At 40.2% G+C, this 25,965-nt stretch overlaps 1 protein-coding gene across 4 annotated transcripts in view; it reads right to left on the bottom strand.

Annotated features, from left to right (window-relative positions):
• Positions 1-612: 612 nt before the first annotated feature.
• TMEM178A (transmembrane protein 178A) overlaps positions 613-25,965 on the bottom strand; it is an 80,312-nt gene continuing 54,959 nt past the window's right edge. For 3 of the 4 annotated variants that reach the window (XM_020976996.2, XM_078149481.1, XM_078149482.1), the window contains exons 2-4: positions 15,680-15,793; positions 12,873-13,010; positions 613-1,642 (exon numbers count right to left, since the gene is read on the bottom strand). In XM_020976996.2, coding sequence (XP_020832655.1) covers positions 1,401-1,642; positions 12,873-13,010; positions 15,680-15,793 — 494 coding nt within the window. In that variant the 3' untranslated portion in view covers positions 613-1,400. Of the gene's footprint in view, positions 1,643-5,335; positions 9,009-12,872; positions 13,011-15,679; positions 15,794-25,965 lie in introns of those variants that run through there. The other variant, XM_078149480.1, reaches the window with a different exon arrangement.

The raw sequence follows: 25,965 nt of genomic DNA, 5'->3' as shown, positions 1-25,965 counted from the left end.
AATATTAATTATTATTATACCCTACAAATTTCAAGAACCACTTACCCTGAGAGCTGTTTTTTTTTTAAAGAGAAGATATCTAGTAAGGGTCAATTACCATAGTAAGAACACTGGAAGTGGAATTAGGGTTAGAGGACCTGGCTGGAGAGCCTAGGCTTCAGGACTATTTGCGTAGCAATTTTGGTGGATTTTGGGGTTTGTTGTTTATTTGTGTTTCATGTATATATATATATATATATATATATAGATAGATAGATATATAGATAGATATATACATACGTATATATACACATATATGTATATATACATATATATGTATATATACATATATGTGTATATATACGTATGTATATATATACACACACATATTTTATATATATATATATAAAATTTTAAAGGGTAAATGGGAAGTATGACTTTTGTCAGCAACTGGCATGAAGTTTTCTGTAAAGTATGTACATGACTCTATTTTAATTAAACAATAATGGCTATGCCCATTATAATGCAGCTTGTGAAGGTTTTGCTGAGACATCAACATTTATATCCATTACATAGTTGGGATGCTGTATCACACTGTATATAGAAGGCTATCTATAAAAAATATACACAGACTAACAAGGGGGGGAGTCATTTAATACTGAAATCCAGTTAACATAAAGAGACTGAAATTGCACGGCAAGACATGACTTCAAACAATACTGCATAGAGTCACTTACTATCTCTTACATAGTCGATTTTGTTTTTCATATGTCATTTTGGGTCCAGTAAAAAGACATAGAAGGGACTTCAATAAAAGCCAACCGATCAAGAATCTTCCCTAGACAAAGAATATCCACAAAGAATACATAGATATTTGGTGATGACACAAGACACCGTCTGGACAGTCAGCTTTGAGTTCGGGAGATGCTGCATTAAAACTTAGCAAGTGTACAGTAAATGACAGCAAAGTAGGTTTGCTTTGCTAAGAATCATTTTTGCAAATAGAAATCACTCCCTTGGGCAATGGCTATGTACAAACTTTCTTAAACAAATGCAAATCATCTACTTTTTCCTCCCCCCAAGAGGTTTTCCCCGCTTTATTGGCCCAAGGAATGTTCCACGGTGGTGCCCCCATGAGACACATCCGAACGTTACAGAAAACTGCATACGGAATTCTTTAAAGCACTTGATTCCACAGTATTCACGTCCTTAGAATGGCTGTGGGCTTTCTCTTTGATGCCAGTCACCCAGGCAGAACGGTAGCATCTCTCTTGCCTCCCTCTTGGCTGGCAGAAGACATGCTGGAATGTAAAGGATCCATTTGCGCTGTGGGTTCCATACTTTGAGCTTCAGCTCAACTCTCTTCAAAAGTCCTCCGAGCCAAAAACAGGCTGCCGAGTACTGAATCTGCATGGAAACAGTCAGACCGTAGAGTCCCTGGCAGACTTTAGGTGTGCAATCTTGGTCCGGCTAACAAATGGATAGGCAGTGCAAAGACCTCCGGCTGCCACAATGAAGCCTAAACTACACCAAGCACAAAACATAGACCAGCTATAGCCGTGGTCCACATCATCGGGCAGGCTATAAATTAATTTTGGGAGCCGGTTCAAATCATAGGAGATACTGGCAGCGTAAGTGCACAGAGAAATAGTGCAAAATATCCCTAAAAAACAACACAAGGAGAACACAGAGATCAGTTAAAGGCCCATCTGCTGGCAGGTTAATGTCAACCCGGATTTGGTTCCATTCATGTCAACCATGACATGTGTGATTTGGGGCAAATCTCTACTGTCATGTCTGGTTGTTAAGGGGCTGGAGTGTCATAGTGGAAAGAGAGGTAGATTTGGAGTCCAGAAAACTTGGGGTCCCAGTCCTGTCTCTGACACTTACTGACTGTATGATGTTGGGCAAGTCATTTCAACTCACTTTGCTTCAGTTTCCTCATCTGTAAAATGGAGATGCAAATAGTACATGTGGTACTTACCTCCTCACAGAATTGTTGTGATTTAAATGAAATACTGTATATAAAACACTTGGCAAACTCTAAAGTGATATATAAATGCCAGTTATTATTATTATTATTCATTACTAAAAATAATTAGATGAAATATAAGGTCCCTTCTAGCTCAACAGTTTTAGGATTCTATAACAGGGTAAAAATTGTATCGTTAGTGGAGCAGACGTGGTATCTTTCTTAGGGGGTATAGTGAATAAATCAGGAAGATATGACTTCAAATCCTGCCTTAAATGCTTGAAAGTTGTGTGACCCTGAGCAAGCCGTTTAACCTCTCTTGGTTTCAGTTGCCTCAGGGGGTTAATAATATCACCCATTTAACAGGGTTGTTAGAGGATCAAATGAAACAATGTATGTAAAGTGACATATAAATGCTAATTATTGTTACTATATTATTCTTAAGCAGCATTCAAACTATATTATGGGCACCCTTATTATGTTTCTAATTTATCTAGATAACATACTGTTTCCTGTAGCTCATGTTTCAAATGAATTTCCATAGGTATTTGCATCATTTCATAATTATCTTAATACATTCATTCTTCCCAGGGACTTGAGGGAGGTGGAAGATGGCTGCAATAAGAGATTATATATTTGAACCCATTCAGAATGCCAGGAAATTAAGAGACATGATCAGAGTGGCCACAGTCCAAATTAAACCCATTGGCTTTTAGCATCCATTTTCTACCAACACATACATTTGTAATTATCTCAAACAGCCTGGCCATTAAAAATCAGGTCTGGGATAAAATGGTGAGCCCCAATGCTCAGAGGCTAAACAACCAGCTGAGAGCTGAAGATTTTTAGCAACTGTAACTATGCCCCAGTGATGTGAATGTTTCCATTACACAGCAATGACCTTCTGAGGATTCTCACTTTTGATTGTCATAGGATGGCAATGAGGCCCAGGTGCTTAGCTAAAAAAGAAAGCACGGGGAGGGAGGAAGGAGGTCATGGAAACCCAACATGGCCCATTAGACTGCACTTCAGAATTTCCAGATGCCATTCCTTTCCACAGACTATAGGACTCCCAGAAAGCCAGGCCTGCTCATGATTTCATTTTGTGGGTTTGTTGGTGTTGTTGTATTGTTTAGAGCACGTGTGTGATAAAAGTGCCATCAGTTTGAGAGTTGCTTTGGGCTCCTTAGGGATATACTATCACTAAAAGAGATAGTGAGAAGGTCTTGGAAACTGGGAGGAGAAGGTCTAAGGTTAAGGAGGAGACTCATTATTTGAGAGCTTCAGGGATGAGAGTAATTTTCAGAAGACCCCAGAGGAGGTAGAAATTTTAAGGGAATTTTTTTAAAAAATCATTAAAGGTTAAATGCTGACTCAAATTCCCCATCAAACTAAATTATCACACATCCCAACGCACATGTAGAAAAATGTAAGATCTAAAATGTTTAAAAGAGGTGCTGAGATCTTTTGATATTTTCTATCCTTTTGGGGGTGGAAGGCAGAGGAAGAGAGTTACCAAAGCTTTAGTTTCCTCCTTCTTATCCTAGACTACAAAAATAAACATGTTGCTTTGAGCAACTCAGGGAGGGGAAAGATCAGGATTAAAATATTTGTCTTAAGGAAATATCTTTAAAAAGGAATTTTCTTTTTCCTTTTTTTAAACACTGTGAAAAGCGTTGCTATTCCTATATGACCATTTAAGCTAAACCAAAACAAAACACTGTATGTTTACAAGGGCCTTTTAATGAATGCTGGTAATGGAACAATAAAGTAGTTTGAAAAATTGATCTCCAGGGTATTAACAAGTAGGATATAATAAAGCTATAACCTGTTCAAAGAAAATAACTGTTCTTTGTATTCAGTTATACACAGAAGTAAAAATAAACAAAAACATTTCACAATCACAATATAATATTTTATTAATCCTGGTCCTTTAAGCATTTTCTGGAAACTGAGGCATGGGAAAGGACATTTTCCCAAAATTTAGCATGTGTTTTTTCAGGATAATTCAGCTAAATTAGAAATGCTACACCACACCTCAAAGACAATGGGATATCGTGGCTTCATTTCTTTAAACAACAATAATAATAACTAGCATTTAAATAATGCTTTAAGATTTGCAAAATTATTTACATGTGTTTTCTCACTCAGACGTTAAAATGCTACTTTGTATAAATTGTTTTGGAGGCACCTAGGTGGCTCAGTGGATTGAGTGCTGAGCCTGCAGTCAGGAAGATCTGATCCAAATCTGGTCTCAGACACTTACTACCTGTGTGACCTTGGGCAAGTCACTTAACCTCTGTTTTCATTAATCCACTGGAGAAGGAAATGAGAAACTACTCCTGTGTCTTTGCCAAGAAAATGCCAGATGGGGTCACAAAGAGACAGGCATCACTGAACAACAACAAATTGTTTTAGAGTTCAATCATGTCATTTATCTGTTTACATGTCTACTTTCTCCATGTTCCCAGAGATGCTTTTTCCTTCCTTATCCCTCCCATTAAAATATAAGCTGTTTGAGGGCAGAGCCTGCCTTTCCTTCTGCTTGTATTTGTATTTTTAAAGCTTAGCACAGTGTCTGGAACACCATAAGCACTTAATAAATGCTTGTTCAACAGGCATCTAGGTGGCGCAGAGGATAGAGCACTGGCCCTGGATTCAGGAGGACCTGAGTTCAAATGCAGCCTCAGACACATAACACTTACTAGCTGTGTGACCCTGGGCAAGTCACTTAACCCCATTGCCTAGCAAACAAAAAAACAAAAAGAAAAAAGAAAAATAAATAAATGCTTGTTCATTTGGCTTGCCATCAACTACAGGCCAACAGTGCCCACCTACAAACAAAGCCCTTCCCCTACATCTCTTCTTTCTGACAACACAGATTCTACTCATACTTTATGACTCAGCTCAAATCCTTCCTCATTATGAAGTCAGAAGAAGAAGAAGAAGAAGGAGGAGGAGGAGGAGGAGGAGGAAGACAAAAAAGAAAAATAGTTAGCATTTATATGATGACTTCAGGTTTGTAAAACACATGTTTTATCCCACAACAACCCTGAGGTTGCTATTATTAGCCCCAATTTATAGAAGAGGAAACTGAGGTTGACAGAGGTAAAGTGAATATATATTATCTTATATCTTATTATTATATCAATATATTATATAGAATAATAGATATATTATATCAATATATCTTATTGCTGATATTCAAAACCCTTCATAGTCAATCCCTAATCTCTTTTTCAGACTAATTTCTAGTCTCCCTCCCCTTCTAGGTTACAGTCAAACCAGCTTATTTGCTATTCCTGGCGCACTCCATTCCATCTTCTGTCTGTGAGGTTCTGAAGAGGCAATCCCCCCACCCCAGCCCACCCATGCCTGACTGCACTGCCCTTCCTTCTTCCACTTCATAGAATCTCTAATATATGGGTCATATAAGAGGGAACTGAGACCAGATTTGAACTCAGGTCTTCCTGGCTTTAGGGCCCCACACTCCACTTCACCATCTAGGTAGCTTGGTACATTGCAGAGAAAATCCTGTTTCTGGCATATGTTGCACTAGATGGCCACCAGGGTCTCTTTCAACTCCTAAATTCAATGATTCTATAAAATGTTCAATATTTAGTATAGCTATCATATTAATTTCAGATAGGTCTAATTTATGATACAGTAGCATTTATTTTTTTTGCATTATACTTTTATGAACATCTTATAACATTCTCAGGGGCCCTGATATAATCAATGTTTACGGTAAATTTCTGGCTATTTTATAAGACCTAAATTTATGCTATTCTTTTAACTACTATAAAAGTCTGTGTTGTTTCTTTGTTTTTATGATATACTATTGGCTACAGCTATGATTTCACAGAATCACTGCATCATTTATTTGACATTGAGTCATAGGTCAGAAACAAACCCCTCAGTAATAACATTTTGTCTATGGGGAAGTACGATGTATTTCTAGAAATGCCTTATGGCAAAGAGGCAGGACTGCCTATCCTTATCTGCATCCCCATACAATTCCTCACCTAATCTTTCCTCCTTTGCTCCAGTCTCTGACAAGCAGATGGCCTTTCCCCTTGGCAAGATGAATCTCTCTACTTGTGCCTTTTATTCTGTGTCATTCACTAACTTTTCCCCTTAATCACTTCTCCCCACCCCTTTGTTGTTCATCTTCAGTCTTTCCTTATCCACAGGCTCCTTTCCTGCCACCTATAAACATGCCCAGGTCTTCCCTGTCCTTAAAAAAAACACCCTTCATTTGATCATAGCGTCCCTCAAGCCATCGTCCTCTATCTCTCCTCCCTTTCACAGCCAAACCCTTGGAAAGAGCCAGCCATCTGTGCTGATGGTCTGCATTTCCTTTTCTCTCATTGTTTTCAACCTTTTCTAATATTCCATAGTTCCTCATCACTCAACTGAAACCACTCTCTCCAAGGTTAGTAATGATCTCTTAATTGCTGCATCTGATGGTCTTTTCTCAGGCTCCATCCTTCTCGAACTCTCTGCAGCTTTGGACACGACTGACCGCCCTTCTCCTCTGGATACCCTTTCCTCCCTGGCTCTTTGTGACACTGCACCCTCCTGGTTGTTCTACCTGTCGATTGCTCTTTGGCTGGATTATCATCTCCATGACAAATTTCCTCTGGAATCGACATTGCTTGCCTTTTTGGTCTCTATTTCTTGCACCCAGCACAGTGCCTGGCAGATAGTAGTTGCTTAATAAAAGCTTATTGATTGATTGATGGATGTGTCCCAAGGCTCTGCACGGGACCCTTTTCTCTTCTCTCTCTGAACTCTCTTGGAATGATCTCAGTAGCTCCCATGGGTTTAGTTATCATCTCTATGACAGACTCCCAACTCTACCTATCTAGAGCTCATCTCTGTGCGAGCATTTGTCCCATATCACCAACTGTCTAATCAGATGGCTTCATTTGGCTACCTCAGAGGTATCTCAAACTCCAACATACCCAACACAGAAATATTGATCTTTCCCTCCAAATCCACTTGTCTTCCTACCTTCCCTATTCCCATCAAGGACACTACCCTCTTGCAGGCTGCAGGTTTGTAACCTGAATCACCACTGCTCTTCCACCTCATCCTTCATATCCATTCAGTGACCAGTAACTGTTGATTCAAGCTGCATTGCCTCTCATATCCTTTCCCACTCCACTCAAACTGCCCCCACCCTAATTTAGGATCTCTTCACCTCTCACCTGGACTTTTGTCATAGCCTCTTAATTAGTCTCCTTGCATCCCACCTCTCCTCCCTTGATTGGGTCCTTCCCACAACTGCCAGTGTAATAGTTGCAAGGACAGTGACCAGGTCACTCCTCTCCCAGAGAAAATTCAGTGAAACTCTAGGATCAAATGCAAACTCTTATTGTTGATATTCAAAACCCTTCGTAGTCAATCCCCAGTCTCTTTTTCAGACTAATTTCTAGTCTCCCTCCCCCTCTAGGTTACAGCCAAACTGACTTATTTGCTATTCCTATTGCACTCCATTCCATCTTCTGCCTTTGAAGTTCTGTAGAGGCAGTCCCCCACCCCCATGCCTGAGCTGCACTGCCCTTCCCCCTTCCACCTTATGGGATCCAACCTGAGCTCAAGCGGCGTCTCCTATCAGAGATCTTTTCTAATGCTGCTAATTGCTAGTGCCCTTGAGATCTCTACATGGCATACTGAATAGAATGCCAGGTCATGAGTCACAAAAACCTGAGTTCAAATGTGGCCCCAGACACTTCCTAGTGTGACCCTGGGCAAATGTGTAACTGCTGCCTGCCTCAATTCCCTCAACTGCAAAACGAAGTTAATAATAGCACCTGCCTCCTAGGGTCATGGTGAGGATTAAATAAGAGGAAGAAAGGAAAGAAGGAAAAAAAGGAAAGGAAAGGAAGTTAAACTACTTATCTATTCTCTTCCCCCTCAAAAAATTGTATGTATTTTGTAATAACTTGTATGTGTTATTTTCTTTGGTAAGTTTGTTGAGGGCAGGGATGAAATTTCCTTTGTATCTCTGGTACCTATCAAAGTAACATGTACTAGGTGCTAAATAAGAGCTTGTTAAATGTATGCATTCACGCATGAATGAATAGCTAGGGCATGGTTTTATGCTAATGACTTGCTGCCAAATAATTTCCTAGCAATATGTTAAAGGTGATATTTCTAAATATTATAGATTCTGATACCTGCAGATACATGGGAGAGAGGAATTCCATCAGATATTAGTTATTTTCCTTCTCTTTCTCCTCTCTCAGTTCCTCTGCCCATTGGTCAGGGTCACAGTAGCAAAGCTGAGTTTCCTCACTCTACCCCTCCAAAGTTGCTATGGGAGCTAGGACAACCTGCTATGAGGAGAAAGGGCTCTAAGTCTGGTCAGTGGGAAACCTCACTGGGAATGAAATGGACAGCTGAAGAAAGGAAGGAAGAGGAAAGCTTGGGGAATGTTCTCAAGTGGGCACAGACACTCTGCAGACTACCTATTCCAAATGTGAGTAATTAGGAGCTGTCTGTAAAGAATAAGACAGAAGAATAAAAATCTGACACACATAAAAAAAAACCCTTTCCATTTTAACATAGCACACTGACATAACACTGACATTCTTCCACTGAAGACTCTGCTAATAAACAGATATGAGATGAAAATCCAGACCCTCTATCTAAAAGTAGCTAAGTTTAGCATTCATGATCTGTGGGTGTCAGGCTGATTCAGGCTGCTGGTGACATTCCTTTACTTAACTTTTCTGCTTGAGTCAAATGGATCTCTATACCCTGCCTCCCATTTCAGTTGTGTTTTCCATTGCTAAATGTATACAATCAACACTAAATATGTACAGTGAATGTGTTGGATGGTGTATATTATTTTCTCCCTTGAGTGGAATGATCTCAGTAAGTCAGGTATTGAACGTGGGCCTTCAGGACCAGAGTCTAAGAAGGGAAGGATCCAGTTGGCAGTGGGAAATCTCACCTGGGGTAGTAAGGTGGATGGCCAAAGAAGAGGAGACCTCAACATTTGGAAGAACAATAACCCGCATTTCTGTTGGGTTTGCAAAACTATGTACTGAAATGAATGAATGAACATTTTAGTTAGTTCTTGCTGTATGTCAGGCACTGTACTACTAAGTTCTTAGAATACAAATACAAGCAAACTAAATATTCCTATCTTCAAATATTCCCAATACTTCAAAAGTATTTACATACTTTGGTGAGGGGAAGGGTGGAGATAACATATAAAGGGGTACCAGAAGGAGGGGTATAATTTGTTTACTTACTGCATCATGGTTTGGAAATGCCTGGGAAGGAGTGCAGTGGACTGGTATAAGGTATGATAAAATGAAAACTCAACTCTCAGAGCCCATGGTGGGGCAGACTCTGGGCTCCAGTGGGAGGGGGATGAGGAAAATGGATAGAGTGCAGGTGGCTTCATTTGGAAATGAACAGCAAGTTTAAAAAGAACTAGAAAACTTCAGTGGGCTGGTTCCAGGGAAAATAAGATGAAACTCACCAATCAGAAACCAGGGCCCCAGGGGCAAAGTCTAAGTTCTGCTGAGAGGAAGAAGAGGATGGTCAAAATGAAAGTTACCCACCTCCTCCAGCATGGGTCCCTGGGACTCTTCTTTTATTGCTAGTCCCAATGTTAAGAAATTAGAATTAAAAGCAGAAGAGGAGCTGCACTTGAAAGGGAGGGATACTGACCTGGCCCATTCTAACACTCAACTACACATCTGGTTTCCGAGTTTTGCTGAGTTTCTAACTAACTTTTATTTAAAACTAAATCAGTCTTCCCTACTTTCTCCTGAGATACTCAGAACTCCTGATTTCTATGGTGCTTTGGCTGATTTTACTGCTGCCAAAGATTTTCGATGATCCATTCATTAGCCACATTAAAAGATTTATTTTAAATGTACTATAGTGTATGGCCAGCACCATAATTTCTCTGATAATTGTTTATCCACTTCCTGACAATCACATGTAGGAGCTTTATCCAGCAAGATTTCAGATTCTCTATTTTTTTGAGTTAATATAGGGAGGATTGCTCATGAAATGGGGAAAAGCACTAGCTTTAGTCAGAAGTCCTGGGTTCAAAATCTTGCCTCTGAAATGGTTTCTGTGATTTTTTTCCCCAAGTCATATCTTCCCTGGAAGTCAGTTTTCTCATCTTTAAAATAAGAGGGCTTGTTTAGATGGGTTAAATGATTCTTTCTAGATCTAAGTCTATAATCCTACATAAGAGGAAAATTGGATATCATAATAGCTAGCATTTATATAGAACTTTAAGGTTTGCGAAGCACTCACATAGGCTATCTTGTTTGCTCCTCACAACAAGCCAGAGATGTAAGTACTATTATTATCCCCATTTTACAGATGAGGAAACTGATGCTATCTTTTCCCCTTACAATTAAGAACCTCAGGAGCAAAGAATCCCTTTGGATCTGGGTTACTGAAGTTCCCAACTCCTCTCGAACAATGGATTTGAAGCGAATATCCTGGGAAGTAGCCTGCCTGACAGATTCCGTAGTCCAAATCCTCTTCCCCTAGTCTAGACCAAACCATGGAAGCTAGAACACTAGCTTCTTTGTGCTTCCCACTTTGTTATCAATGTATTTCAGTACTGATCTGGGGAACAAAAAACAAAGCTGGAACAGCCCATCCCCCTATTTTCAGCTCATGCTGGAATGATACCATTAGGGTTAACTTTCCTGCTTCCTTAATCTTCATTCCTACTTCCCTGCTCTGCATTCCAACCCCTTTATCTGGTAATTTAGAAAATATCGTCATTTTACTGGTCCTGTAGATAACAGGGCAATTTCCCATTGGTATCATACTGGCTCTTTGTTTCAAATGGCATATAAGGTTGAAGCCCCAAGGGTTGGGGAGGGGGAGCCTTTGATTGGATTGTAGATATCATCCCCTCACCCCAACTGCTGCCTGTTGTGGGCATGGAGGCTCAAACTATCCCTGCTAACAGCCGTTTTCTTCCTTCCCTTGTGAAGTTGGCTCAAGCTATTTCTGTGTTGGGTGACACTTCTCATGTGAAATCCCTGGAGGTACAGAGCTCCTGCCTACTGTAGTACCATTCCAGGGGGAAGGTAGAGACAAGAGCAGAGAAGATGGTTATGAAGGTTTACTAAATACTGCTTTGGGTGCAATGCCAGTCCAATGATGGAAGAGCCACCTCTGTGTCAGCCTTGACTACTGTCAGCCTTGGAGACCTGGAACAGCTCAGCTTCGGATTAGCTCCTGGCCTGGGGCAGCCAAGGATGACCAAGCAGCTTTTAGCTAAGAAAGCCTCTGGGTTACTCCTTAACAGCTAAAGACTTGTTATTAAGTGACCTAGGGGTTCTTTAGCACACTACAAACCACGTGAGAAATTCCATTCCCTGGCTTTGTTTGGATGAAAAATGCACATACACACACACATACATACACACCCACACACACACACCCACACCCACACACACACACACCCCACAGTAGGAGAAGCTTAAATAATGGAACTCTAGGGAAGTTGAAACAAGCTTATTCTAAATGATCATGTCTGTGGCAAATGTAATTAAGTTCTGATGTTGAGTATATTTTATGGAAATATTAATTGGCCTATTCACTAAAAGTACTTCATTAATGCATCAACCATTACATGAAAGGCTGTAAAGGAAAGCACACTATCCTTCAATGGTCAGACCAGACCATTTTGCCACCTAGCAAAGGCAGAAATCAGCTCAGATGACAATTATTTTTTTTTCATATGGCTTATACAAGTTGGGAGGTGTTGGGAGTGGAGAAGTAGTCAAACTAGCCAAACCCTTCTTCTCATTTCATGCCAAACTGCCTTCTTTAGATTAGCCAAAGAAGATGAATTTCTATTCCCTGTAACATAAGACAAGAAACCCAAAAGAGGTCATCTAAAATCCAGAGGGATCCAGAAAGTTGTGAGAATTCCCTGAGAGGAACCCTGGACTCTACAGCAATTAACTCCATGCTCTCTGCCTTTATGACAATCTGATCTAATCTCAAAATGCATATACTGCTGTATCAGCAGGGGAAAAAATGCCCAAGGAGACTCTATCATTGGATATTATTCATTCTAATATCTCTATACACAAATGCAGATAATTGAGGGTTAATGCTATATCTCAATAGTATTCTCTGTATTCAAGTACAAGAACAACTGTGTCCTTTGATAAAAGACAGTAAGGGTACAATGGACAGAACTTAAAATCTGAAGAACTGGGTTCAAGTTCAGGCTTGGCTAATTGCCAAGTAAGTCATTTAATCTTGTCAAGCCTTTGTTCCCTCTTCTAAGGAGGAAACCTTCCTTATCTAATGCATAGAACTGTGGTAAGGATCAGGTGAGATAAATTATGGGAAAGTGCTTAATTACTGAAAAATGTTCAAAAAAAAAGTAAAGTCTTATTAATTATTTTAACCCTAAAATGCATTATTCTATATACAGAATGATGATGGTAATAACTCACATTCAGTAGGACATGGGCTTTGAATGGATTTTCCATTAATGAGGGTGACCTGTACAGGTCTAGCTACAGTCTCTGCCTTAGTGTCCCTTTATGGTCATAAAGGGACCAAAGGCACATATTTGTAAGAGTACAGGATAGGGTTGGGGTATCAAATGTGGGAATGGACCAGAACAATTCAAACACCTTACATTCACAGCATGGTTGGTGACATCTTCTAACCATCTGGCCAAACTGAGCTCTAGTCATAAAGGAAAAGAATAGAGTTTATTTTCTGGTCTTTTGGTTTTCTTTGCCTGATGGCAGACATCTCTTACTATCTTTTAATCCAACAGCTGTAATTGGGAAGCACCCAACAAAGGTCATTGCTTAGACAGTGACTGCTAGAAGAGTCAAGAAGAATCTGTGGTCCACCTTTCATGGCTAGGGAAGAGAGGGGATTTTCACCATACCTGTCATAAGGAAGAGCAGTCCTGCAACATGCTGGGTGAGACTTTCCTCCCAAAAGAAACTGACAGTGGCCACGATGCAGCCACAGAGAAGCACGGCTGCAGCCATTCCCAGGAAGCCCGCAGTGATTCTTCTTAAGTCTGGTACCAGAAGAGAAGGAGAATAGAGTTGTTAATGCAACTATGGACCATGGAAATGAAATAAGAAAGAGTTTAATATGGATATTGAAGGGGGTTATATCATTAACTCCCTAGGGGGTGACTTTAGGATGGGTAGGCCCTGGGGCAAGGGAATGTTGGGAGGCCCCTGTTCTGGGTATTGAAAAAGAGCAGAAGAAGAGGAATAGACAGACGTACAGAAGGGAATAAATGGTGGAGGTATGCCCAACACTCTCTGACTACACACACCATTTTGTGGTTGTTCATCCTTTGTTCTTGAAGAGGACCAATGACATCAGGAGGGTGATATCTTGACTTGCAAGTGAATTGGATTTAATGAGGCAGGGCTGGGCAGAGTCGCCAGCCTCACTCTCTCCTATGTAGCCTTCTGGGTCCAGTGGCAAGATATAGATCAGGATGCCTGGAGATGGCCCCACATTCATAGGTCAAGACAGAAGAGGAGTGTCATGGAAAGCTAGGCTTGTAGGAAGAGTGGGTTAACCTGAAATGCGTTTCAATCCAAACTGGTGGCTTAATTGGTACAGAAACTCCCAGTGAATAAATTCTAGTAACATAGACTGGCAGTGTTTTTACACCTTATAACCTTAGAGAATCGTCTGTCGAACGGTGAAGATAGAGTGCATGTATGCCAGTAATCTTCTGCACTAAAAGATTAACTGACTCACCCAAGGCCATAAAGTCAGAAGTCAGAGGATCTTGAACCCAGGTCTTCCTGACTCCTAGGCTGACTCCTCTATCTACTTACTAGGTCCATGCTGCCTTTCATGTCAGGGCTATTAATACAAAAGCAGCAATTTATGCTGTAAAGTTGGGCAGCACTATCCCACATAGCATCCTTTAAGAAGAGAGATTCATCCTTTGAGGAAAGAGTTCATAAAACTTTTTTTCAATGGGGAAAAAAAAATTCAATCTATATGGTTACAAGAAAATACTCCAAGAATGTAGGCAGCTAGGTGGTTCAGTGGATAGAGCTCTGGGCCTGGAATCAGGAAGACCTAATTTCAAGTCTGAAGTCAGACACTAGCTGTGTGACTACAGGCAAATCACTTAGCCCTGTTTGCCTCAGTTTCCTCATTTGTAAAATGAGCTGGAGAAAGAAATAGCAAACCTTTCCAATGTCTTTGCCAAGACAAGTCAGACATGACTCAAGGACTGACCCATAACAGCAGTGCTCCAACAATGTCATGTTGGGCTAAAGGACAATAAACTCAGAATTAGTGGGTGACTTCCTCCTCAGTCTAACTCTTGCAGAATCATACTTGTTGTCTGCATGATTCAACAGTGAAATTATCAAGGCAACTTGTAAATCTGCTCCTAAAGAATTAAAACATGAGAATGACTTAGATGAGTATTCATTTTTGATTTGCTAAGAAAAGGTAATTAAAAGTCAGATATCACAAGGAATTTTCAGGAAGTGTTACCATTAAGAAATAGACCACATTTTATTCTTATTCTGATGACTTCAAATTTCTAATGATCACAGATTTTAGGCATCATATGTATGAGCGTAAGACAACTCAATATTCTGATTTAAGTTTTGGTTCAGCCCACTGGAGTGGCATGGAAAGAAAACACAAAGTTCTTCCTTAGCTCTGTTCTGATTCAGGATTTCCGTAGGGTTTGTTTTTATACAATAGCTTTTCCTTTCTTTGTATCCTCAGGGATACAGGGCACAATGCCCTGCACATAGTTGGAGCTTAATAAATGTTTACTGATTAACAACAACAACAAAGACAAATAAGACTTATCCAGGTAATTGTGTTCATTAGTGTAAACTGTGTAAGTCTTGTGTTTGCTTTAAATATTTTCTTAAAAAGTCATCTAATCTACTGCTGCTACCTGAGAGCTGTCATCATGGAGGATTTTCTGCCTCATTCAGCCTCCTAAATGGGATGGGATTATTTTCTGGTGTTCTAATGTGCTTTCCTGATGAGGAAAAAGATAATTGCTGCCTTAGAGACATGCAGGTACCTGCCGCTCCTCCCCAGAAAATTACTGACATACATTCACAGGGACATTTGAGCATATGTACAAAGACCTGAGAGAAAGAGGAGATGGGGAAAAAATTGTTTAAGGAAAATAAAAGCATGAGTAACTACTGGGTTAGACTTGGGTGATTATTTCTTCTCACTCAATGCCTCAAACTCGGGTTTTAAAGAACAAAACCATGAAACAAAACCCAAACAATGGAATTAGACATTACCTTGCACTTGCGGGCAAGCATGCTGCGCTCTCTCTCTCTCTCTCTTTCTCTGCTCTTTCTCCTCTCTCTTTCTATAGCTCTGTCTCTGTCTCTCTCTTTCTCCTCTCTCTCACTCTTTCCTCTTTTTCTCTCTTTGTCTCTCTCTCTCTCACTAAATATATATATGTATGTATGTATGCATACACACATACGCACAGGCTCAACTGGTAAACACGTCAAATCCTCTTTATGCTGAATTAGTTTCATCAGCTTCTTACTAGGTGTGATTGGATCCCAAGGGCAGATACACACTACACCATCTCTTAATGCCAACATCTACTCTGGTACTGTTTCTAGATGGAATCCAGCTTGGGCTCTGGTAAGAACAAAGTCTCATGCAGGAAGTCTCTGCTTCCTCTTGGACTCCTTCCTTGGGGTAGATACTTACGAAGCAGGTGCCATTCATCTTGCTGGATTGTCTTGGTTAAATTAAAGGGAATGTTTCGCAAACGGATTGGCTGAGAAAAGTGATACTTGATAGCTGTACATCTCTGGGCAATACCTTAAAGAAAAGAAGAAAATAAAAAGTTTGTTTTAATAGCCAATTTACTAAAGGAGTAGTGTGAGAAGAATGATGTATTCACAAAAATTGCTTAAGAAGGGAAAAGATTCATTAGTCATCTGTTGATTATCCTCATTAATGGAGAAATCCCTTTGCTCAGATAATTCAAAATGGCAAATAATTTTCTTTAAATCACCCCTCTACTTCCCTCCCTCCTCCATGTTTCTGTATACGGACATTAAACTGAGTTTCCATCAATATCTGAGTTCTATATGGAGAAAATGGTCCAGGAGAAAACTGCATGGCTGCATAAAGTCTGAAATCTAAAATTTACCTCAAGCAACCCATATGAGCATAATTGAGAATAGATTAGCTAGGGCTAGCAATGAAGAATCCAATGCCAATGTGAAATAAGTATAAATAAATTTGCATCTAACTTGTAATAATATCCTGTTTTTAGATAACATATTTTCAATTTCTGATTTTATTAAATCCTCTTAATTTTGGGTGGAAGACTGGCCGCATTTCATGAAGAAGGAAATTGAGACCCCAAAGAGATAAGTGATTTCACTACAGCCAAATACCAAATTATCTTAGTGGAGAAAACTGGGAATATCTTATGTCCAAGCCTACTGGAGAGGGGTCGATATGAACCAAGGGACTTGAATCTTAGGTTTCCTACAGGTTTTCTATAGGGATGTACATTCCACACTGCGTTGTGACATTTTGTACTCTAACTCCTTTAATCATTTTCATCCCAAGTCTGGTCATACTTAACAGAATTTTTTAATGAAGTTTATATGACCATTCTGTTCAAAGGACCATAGCAGTTCCTAAGAAGAGATCATATTGGAGATTTATCCACTGGGCTTATGGTTGGGGCAAAAAGCCTAGGCTCCTGAGTCCATATGTTGTTTTATTTCAGTTCAATTCAACAAGCCATTGTTAAGTACCAGGCACTGTACTAGGCACTGGGGATACAGAGACAGAAAGGAAATAGCCCTGCCCTCAGATACTTAGGTTCTGCTGAGGTAGGGGAGGACAACTCATAAATACACAATATGGACAAAGTAACAGGGCTGGGGGGAGTTGGTAATAATTGGGAAAATCAGAGAATTACTGCTAAGTAAGAGGCGGGCTGAGCTGAGCCTTGAAGTCACATTGAGGTTTCAAGAGGTAAACATGATTAAAGTATTCCACGCATGGGGAACACCCTAGGGCAAAGGCATGGAGAACAGAGATCTTTCTTTCTTTCTTTCTTTCTTTCTTTCTTTCTTTCTTTCTTTCTTTCTTTCTTTCTTTCTTTCTTCCTTCCTTCCTTCCTTTCTTTTCCTTTCCTCCCTCCCTTCCCTCTTTTCTTCCTTTCTTCATTCATTTTTTCTCTCCCTCCTTTCTTCCTTCATTCCTTCCCTCCTTTCTTCGTCTTTCACTTTCTCTCTCTCTCTCTCTCTCTCTCTCTCTCTCTCTCTCTCTCTCTCTCTCTCTCTCCCTCCCTCCCTCCTTTCATTCTTTCTTTCTTACTTACTTTCTTTCTCTCCTTATCTTGCCCAGGCTGGAAATGCAGTGACCACTCATGGAGCTTTATCCATTTCCAACCTGGGCCAGTTTGCCTCTCATAAAACAGCCTGCTCTTGCATCATTCACCCTCTTCTGAGGGCTTTCCATATTAGTGCCAGACTTCGTATGGACACCTAATTGGCTCCAGCCTCCTACTGCTCAGAATTCCTGAGCTCAAACTATGTGCTTGTCTCAGCCTCTCTAGTAGCTGGAATTACAGGTGTGCACTACGATCCCTGGCAACAGATGCTGTTTTCACCACATCGTCCTGCCTCTTTCAATCCTTTTATTACTGCTGGTATAGAAAGAAGACAAATATCTTCTGCAAGGGCCTGTGATTTCATCAGTGTGAGAACTCCACAGACAAATGTCCTGAGGCTATTTTAAATGTGCCCAAAGATTTCATTGCTGACATTGCTGTACTGTGTCTTGGTACAAAGAGATTGTTCATTTGACATTAACAGGGTGTAGCAGGTTAGTGCAGATGTTGCACATAACCATTTGTAAGAGGAGGAAAGAAGAGAGGGAAGGGGAGACAAGGGGAGGACCAGGTCTGTGCCTTCACTTTAGGGCATTTTCCCTGCAACGTTTATAACAATAAATGCTTCTTATTTTGGATTTGGACACACTGCACAGTTGACTGAACCATGTTATTCTCCTGTTCAAAAATTTTCAGTGTCTCCTTGTTGCCTCTAGGATCAATCAATTCACAAGAATTTATTAAGCACTTACCACATGCCAGAAACTGTGTCAATTTTCAAGAATATAAATACAATGAGTGAACCAATCCCTACTGGCAAAAGCTTATTTTCTAATAGCAGAGACAGCAAGTACATATATAAGTGTAAAGGTGGGATTGATTGAGCATGTCAAGTTATCCTCAACCATTTAAAATGTCAAGATGTTAAGCTCTGATAGCTTAACCAGGTGAGAATACTTCTCTATGGAATAAATCAATCATAGACTTTCGACGAGCAGTGCAAAAAGGCCCTGATCAACTGGAGTTGATCAACTGAACACACAAGGAGTGTATTCAGATTGGCTGAGGAAATTGGTCACATCCTACGGTCTACAGAATATCAAGAAAGTTTGAGCTTCAGAGATTCAAGCAAGTGATGAGGAAAGAGCATTCTAGCTAAACTCCTGAGAAGGAAGAGCCCTAGATCTCCTTCCCTACAACTGCCTTGACGGGAACAATACTTTGAATTTCCACAAAGAATCCATCAGAAAATGTATTCCATATCTCTGGAGACCAACTTGGGGGCTCCAGCAAAAGGATTCCCAAATATTGTAAATTACCTTTTTGTGACATGTGTTCTCTGAGCTTGAGCACAATTCCTCCTGAACTTTATATATACCTATGGGAGACTGTGTCACAAACTTTTTTTGGGGGGGTGGGGGAAGGAAGTGGGGGCATGTTTTATACCCACTACTCTTACATTACCTTAATAAATTTCCCTTTCTAAAAGCCCCTTGAGTCTAGCTGGCCAAATTATATCAACTGATAATTATGGCAGAAAGCACATGTATGGGGGACTCATGAGGTATAGCATTAGAAACCCACTCCTACAAACCCTCAAGAATATTCTTAGAGCCCTGAGGGACCTTCTAAACCTGACTGATCAGTGTGAATAGGATTTGAAATAGTCCCTTCTCTTCCTTCACAACTCATCTAAAGTACTATATCCTCTGTGAATCCTTTGCTGATACCCTTAGTTGTTAGTGTTCCCTCCCTACTCATATTACCTTGTTTCTTTGTTTGTTACAATCTGTGTACATGTTGAATCCCCAGTAGAACGTTCAGTCCTTGACAGGAAGGACCAGTTCATTCTATCTTTGTATCCCCAAAGCTAAGTGCAATGCCTTGTAAATGTAATGCAGCTTGCTTTGGCTACCATATATACATATTAAAGGTAGATATAAGACAAGGACTTTATCCCCTGAGCTTACTTTTGTTTGGTGTATATTCCTCCTCCCACTCATGCACATGGAATAACAAAAAAAATGAGTTTTAGAAACCAGGTAGCAGAAACTCAGTCTTTTGAAATTTGTTGCAAGGGCAGTTTCTAAATGGATACATATTGGATATAGGTTACCAACTAGAAATTAAGCAGGAATCAGGAAAAAATGTCTAATCCTAAATCAAGGTGAGTGGAGCTGTACCTGGCAGAACTCTGGGACTAATGGAACAATAGCAAGCAGCAGCCACACAAGAGCAATAGGGAGTAGCATCCAGCAGAGACTACCTATCACAGCCACATGCCAAGCAGATACCAAGCAGTATGCAGAGACTGTACACCAGGCGAGATGAGCAAAGAACAAGCCTGCTGGGAGAGTGCAATATGCTGAAAACTACTGGGGGGTATGCAGTATTGGGGGCAGCGAGGTGGCACATTAGATAGAGTGCCAGACCAGAGGTCAAGAAGACTTATCTGGGGCAGCTAGGTGGCACAGTGGATAGAGCACTGGCCCTGGATTCAGGAGGACCTGAGTTCAAATACGGCCTCAGACACATAATACTTACTAGCTGTGTGACTCTGAGCAAGTCACTTAACCCCATTGCCTAACTAAAAAAAAAAAAAAGAAAAAAGAAAAGGAAGACTTAGCTTTCTGACTTCAAATCTGACCTTAGACACTTACTAGCTGTGTGACCCTGAGCAAGTCAATTAACTCTGTTTGCCTCAGTTTCCTCAGTTGTAAAATGAGCTGGAGAAGGAAATGGCAAACCACTCCAGTATCTTTGCCAAGAAAACCTCAAATGGGGTTGTGAAGAGTCAGACATGACAGAAAGAACTGAACCACAACAGTGCAGTATTAGACTCCAGAGTTGTCCCTCTAACATATGTTCCTTAACCACAAGTATTCTTTCCTGTGTGCCCTTTGATGCATGTACCCTGGCCACACATTTCCCTAAATGTTACCTTCTATGCCTGTGCCATGGCCATATATATTCAATAGGTGTGTCTATTCTTCTCATTGATAATGCAGGTATTCATGAGAGAGTGGCTCAAATTCCTGGGAGAGATATGTAATTGTTGCTTTCTTACCACACTATTTCAATGAATATTTTTGCTTTGAACTAAGTTTGTCCTCCAGTTGACTTGTAAAAGTAAATGCTTCAGTGGAGTACCTGTGAATTATGGTTTTGAGCAGATATGGTCACACAGAGTATGATGAACCTGGGGTAGCCTGTCTGGGGAAGACATATACAAGTTATATGGTGCCTTGGGAGCTCTCTGCAGAGTTGCCACTTAATAAATAATCATTGAATTCTAGAGTAGAGATAATAAGCTAACTACAACAGCTAAACTGAGGGATGATTTTTCTACCTAGGAAATTATGATCACTTTCATGTTATCCTAACTGTCCTCTATCCCTCTCTCCTTCCCCTCCCCCATCCCTCCCTTGTACAGAATGATGTCATCATAGAAGGAAAAGAGCAGAGAATGGTTAGGCAGGTAGCGAGCTTTCCGTAAATACTTCCTGAATCCACAGGGGAGAAGGAAGTGTGCCAGTGATGAGGTAGGCAATAGGCAGATCACAGAATTGCCTTCCCTTTCCTATCATGCTGATGATCTATCTAAGTGCCAACAGCCAAGAATAGCGAAAATAGGAAAGAAGAGTCATATGTTTAGGAAAAGACACACAGAAGGGTGCCACGCACTTCAGTTGGCAATATTCATTCCCTCACCCCATGATGCTCAAGGATTGCAGGGATCTGAGATCCAATGGAGATGTGGCTGCCCATAGGGATATTTTGCATTGAAAAGCCTTCAGGCACCGATGTGTTCTGCTCCCACAGAAGATTAGTGTCTCAAGACTGAATTAGTTAGTGAGGTATGAGTGGAGGCATGAGAAATGCTAGAGTCAGAGCATTACCTTTGGCTCTTTTATTTCCTTATTCCTGAACAGTTGCTTTAGTACCCTAACATAAATTCAACTGGAATGAGAGAGGAAAGCATCTTAAGTTTGGGTTTCCTACAGTCTATCAATAGGACTGAGAAAAGCAAACTATACAAAAACATAGACAGGGTAATGAAAAATAAAAATAATAAAATAAAATGTAAATAAAATTTTAAAATAATTTTAAAAATAGGGGAAAAAACCAGTTGTTAGTAGGGCTTACTTTGCCTGGGACTGAATTGGATGAAGAATTCTTGGGTGAAGAATTTTTAAAATAGAGAAAAGCTAGGAGGTCAGTTGAGGAAAGAAATGGCATATCATGCTATAGTTATGCTGAAACAATCCACAAGGAGGCATTAGATTCAAATCTTTTCTTAGTACCAGAAGCTATGAAATTACACAACATTCTTGATTTAGAATACATTGAATCTGGCTCTTTGAAAGAGAACACAGAGGCTGAGTTTACAGCACCAGATGGCATCACACAGTGGGATGGGGGTGGGGGGAGAAGATACATGCAAGGGTTGCAAAGAGCAACTTATGGACTATATTTAGTGATTAATTAGGCTCTTAAAGGGCCAGGTGGAACCAGTTGTGAGATAACATAAGACAGTCTAAGATAATGAGAGGTCTAGTAGGACTTAGGAGGGATGGTAAGGAACAATATTTGATGACAATACTTTGGTTATTTCAAGGGCTGAGACAGGTACCATAGGCCCCTGAGTTAAAACATGGAAAGCATTGGTCATGTGCTCATTTGTGTACAGTACCATGTTGTGTCCACTCTAAAATGAACAAGAGGAATTCATACAAAACAAATGTCAAGTTCTGAAATAAATCGAAGTCATGAGTTGAGGAGTAAAGCATCTTTAATTGAGATAACAGGATAGCAAATCTTCCAGACTGTGGGATGTCCCAACGGGGCCGAGCACAACCTAGAGCCACATGAAGAAGGTTTTTGTACTTTTAGGAGGAGAGGAGGAGGAAGGAGGAGTATGAAGTAGCAAGGCCTGGTCATGAGATGTCAGCCACCCTCAGCAATCTGAGCAAGGAGAACCTCTTCATTCTGGCTTTTTTTACCCTTCATGCCATAAATCCCAATGGGAGGGATAAGGACATCAGGGGCTTCTGTCTGACTCAAAGCTGGTTTATTTGCAAGGAAAGATTCTAAGGTGAGACTTAAGGTGTGGCTCAGCTAAACCTAATTGACACTATCTTAAGGATATGAATGCAAGGACGTTACTGGAATTCTGCCATTGCTAGGAAGATTAAGAGATAGAGGCAGTTAATATTACATTTGGTATTAACAGTTTTCCATCACAAATATAGAGGGACAAATGGACATGTCAGTAGCTGTAGACATGCCTTTTCTCTCAAATCTGTCCCTTCCTCTGCCACAGCCAACCAAATTAGTTCAGGCTCTCATCCCCTCACATCTGAATTCCTGAAAATAACATCCTAAGGGATGACAAGATGACAGATTTTGAACTAGAAAGGATCTTTGAGGCCATCTGATCCAAATCACTCATTTTACAGCAGAGGAAACTGAGGCCCAAAGAGATTAAATGACTAGGTACCCATGTAGACATTATAGTCTACTTTCAATCCATCCTTCATAATGTTGCCATAATAATCTTCCTAAAATACCATTTTCTAGATGGTCTTAACCTTTAGAAACTTAATCTACCTTCTCTACAAAAGGCAGGTGATGTATTACCTTACACGAGCAACAATATACATCAGATTATCTCTTCTTATTCCTTTATGATTCTAATCTGTCATTCAAGGTTATACCCTCCTATTCATGAAACTACAAGGGTTCTCTGTTGCCTACCTATTGAGTCCAGACTCTTCAGCTGGCATCTGTCCTTGCATTACTTAAACGAACTTATCCACACTGTAGTCAGGCAGATCACCTAACTCTCTCCTGTATAGATCAAGCTCATTCCACCTCCTTGATATTCACCATGCTGTTTTCTCTACTTGGAATATCTTCTTTCTTACAATCTAGAACCTATTCATCCTTCAAAACCAAACCCAAGACCTCATCTTCCAAGTAATCTACCCTAACCATTCAGGCCAAATCAATCATTCTCTTCTTTGAATTAGTGTCGACATTCATCTCATATAATTCAATGCTTAATTATGTGCTTTTCTTCCTTTTTTCTCTCTCCCTCCCTCCCTTCCTTTCTTCTTTTTTCTTCCTTACTACCTTCCGTTTTTCCTTACTTTCTTCCATCTCTTTCTTCCTTCTCTTCCTTTCTACCTTTTCTTCCTTCTTTCTCTCTCCCTTCCTTTCTACCTTTTCTTCCTTCCTTTTTTCTTCCTTCCTTTCTATCTTTCTTAATTTCTTTCTAGTAGTTATAAAGCACAGGAAACCTTCAACATCTTTTCTATCCCCATGTCATCTAGCACCATGATGGGTACATGGCATGAGTCAGTAAACACCCCTTGACTTTTGGTGAGTAGGCCTATCAGATTCAGAAAGTTAAGTCTGGGAAAAATGAGCAGAATGAATATAGGGGAGAGGTCTGATTGGAGGCAGCTATTATATTTGGGTTCCTGCTGCGCCTGAGTGCATACTCAACATGTGTCAGATTAGGAAGAATAAGTGATAATGAAAGCTGTCATCATATTCAGGCTAGAGCAGCGAAGCTGAACCCAAGCTCTAGAGAACAGGTAGCTGGCAGTGTTTGTCCAGCAAGTGATAGTTATTCCTACACATCTGGGTTTAAAATCGTGCTGGATGGGAGGGTAGAATCCCAAAACAGCTGCTAAAGAACCCAGGAAAACTAAGCTTCCCACTTCTTCTAGTAAGATATGGTTTTCCTTTCATGTGAATACTAATGAATGAAATTAAACTGTACTTTTTAAAAAATTGAATGTGACGGCTCAAAGGAGTCATTTGATGAAACATCACATTCAGCCTTTCACTCAATGAAAGCATCCATCCACTTGACTCACCACCATGCCTTGGCTACCTTCTCACCCTGAAACTTCCCTTAGCTCCTAGGGCCTTCACATGTTGGGATATCCCTCCACTCACACCCTCTTTTCCCACTGTCAGTCAACAAACATTTGTTAAGCTTCTACTATGTGCCAGGGACATTGCTAAGCACTGGGGAATACAAAGAAAAGCAAAAAGATGATTCCTGCCCTGAAGAAGCTTATATTCTAATGGTGAAGGCAACACACAAAAAAAGCTGAAAAGAGGGGGTGGAAGAAGTTCCCAGGAAGGGAGCATGAGGAAAAAGCCCGGAGGAGTACAGCTGGATGGGAAACAAGGAGATGGTTTTCCTGGATGCCCTCCTTAAATGGAGGTGGTGGGAGGAGCTCTCCAACCTGCAATAAAAGGGAGGAATGCCAGGGGCAACTGGGATTGAAGAGGCGTGAGTTCCATCTTCTAAGATGCAGAAGTTCCTGGGGTATGATGGAGAAATCCAGAGGAGCGTAGCCTGGTAGGAAATGAAATGAGTTCCTTCCTGGGAACATTCTTTGGGGGAAGTGCCAGCCACCCACCATTCCCCTCCTAACTATACTTCAGACTCAGTACTTCACCAGCACATTCCTCACTTCCCTTTTCAGTTCATTTTTGGTAAGGTCTTGGAGGGCAGGGGCTGTCTTTCTTTTTTATTGTATTTGTACCCTTACCACTTAACACCATGGGAGGCACATAATAATTGTTTGCTAAGTTCTTGTTACCTACCTACAGACCTACAATATCCTTGACATATGGCCATCTCTTTTCCAAAATATAGGAGACTACTTAGAACAAACTCCATGAGTGCATTACATGTACATACATAAACATATGTATCCATGTGTATATGTGAATACATGTATGAATGGATTTATGTAAGTTTCTGACACGCTAAAGCTCTTCACATCATACAACCTGATCTCCTTAGGCCTCCTTAAATTTCACCTTCATGTCACAGAGAAACATTGAGCGGTGAATACAGTGCTGGATTTGGAATAAGGAAGACATCTGTTTGAATCCTGCCTTAATCATTTACTAGTTGTGCTTCCCTGGACAAATCACTTAACCTCTGTTTGCTTTAGTTTCCTCATCTGTAAAATGGGGATAATAATAGCACCTACCTCTCAGGGTTGTGAGGATATAATGTAGGATCTCTTTAATTTGTTCTATTTTGTTTCATGCACTCCTTTAACAGTATGGTGAAGCCCATGGACCCCTTCTCAGAATAATGTTTTTAAATGCATAAAATAAGTCAAAGCATTAGAAAAGAAATTGATTATATTAAAATAGTTATTAAAATTAATTTTAATAAGTCACAGATTTCAGTTGAAGAACCCCTGATCCAATGAGATGACACACATAAGAACACATTTAAAAGCACTTTGTGTTTGCCATTATTAATTATAATTAGCACAAAATAAATGACCAAGTGTCACTGCCTTTTGTTTGATGGTAGGGGAAGCCTTGCCATTTTATTGCATCCAGTCATAGTGTCCAGCAAATCAAATCACCTGGCCTTGCTCTCTAACCCAGACACTAAATCTCAACCAATAACTTTAAGAGAAACTAAACTAGACATCAAAAACAAAGAGAACAATGTTTCACTGAGCATCTCCTGCTGTATAAATGTCCTGTAAATATTGTTTTGGTAAATTCTTAATCATTCGTGGAAATGTGCCTTATTGGGAAAATAGGCTACATGTTTTTGATTGAGTTGGCTGTGTTCCTAGCA

The sequence above is a fragment of the Phascolarctos cinereus genome, unplaced genomic scaffold, assembly GCF_003287225.1.
Source record: "Phascolarctos cinereus isolate Bilbo 61053 unplaced genomic scaffold, phaCin_HiC Scaffold_2;HRSCAF=192, whole genome shotgun sequence".
Classification (NCBI taxonomy): Eukaryota; Metazoa; Chordata; class Mammalia; order Diprotodontia; family Phascolarctidae; genus Phascolarctos; species Phascolarctos cinereus.
This window is presented reverse-complemented; position numbering and strand designations above follow the sequence as displayed.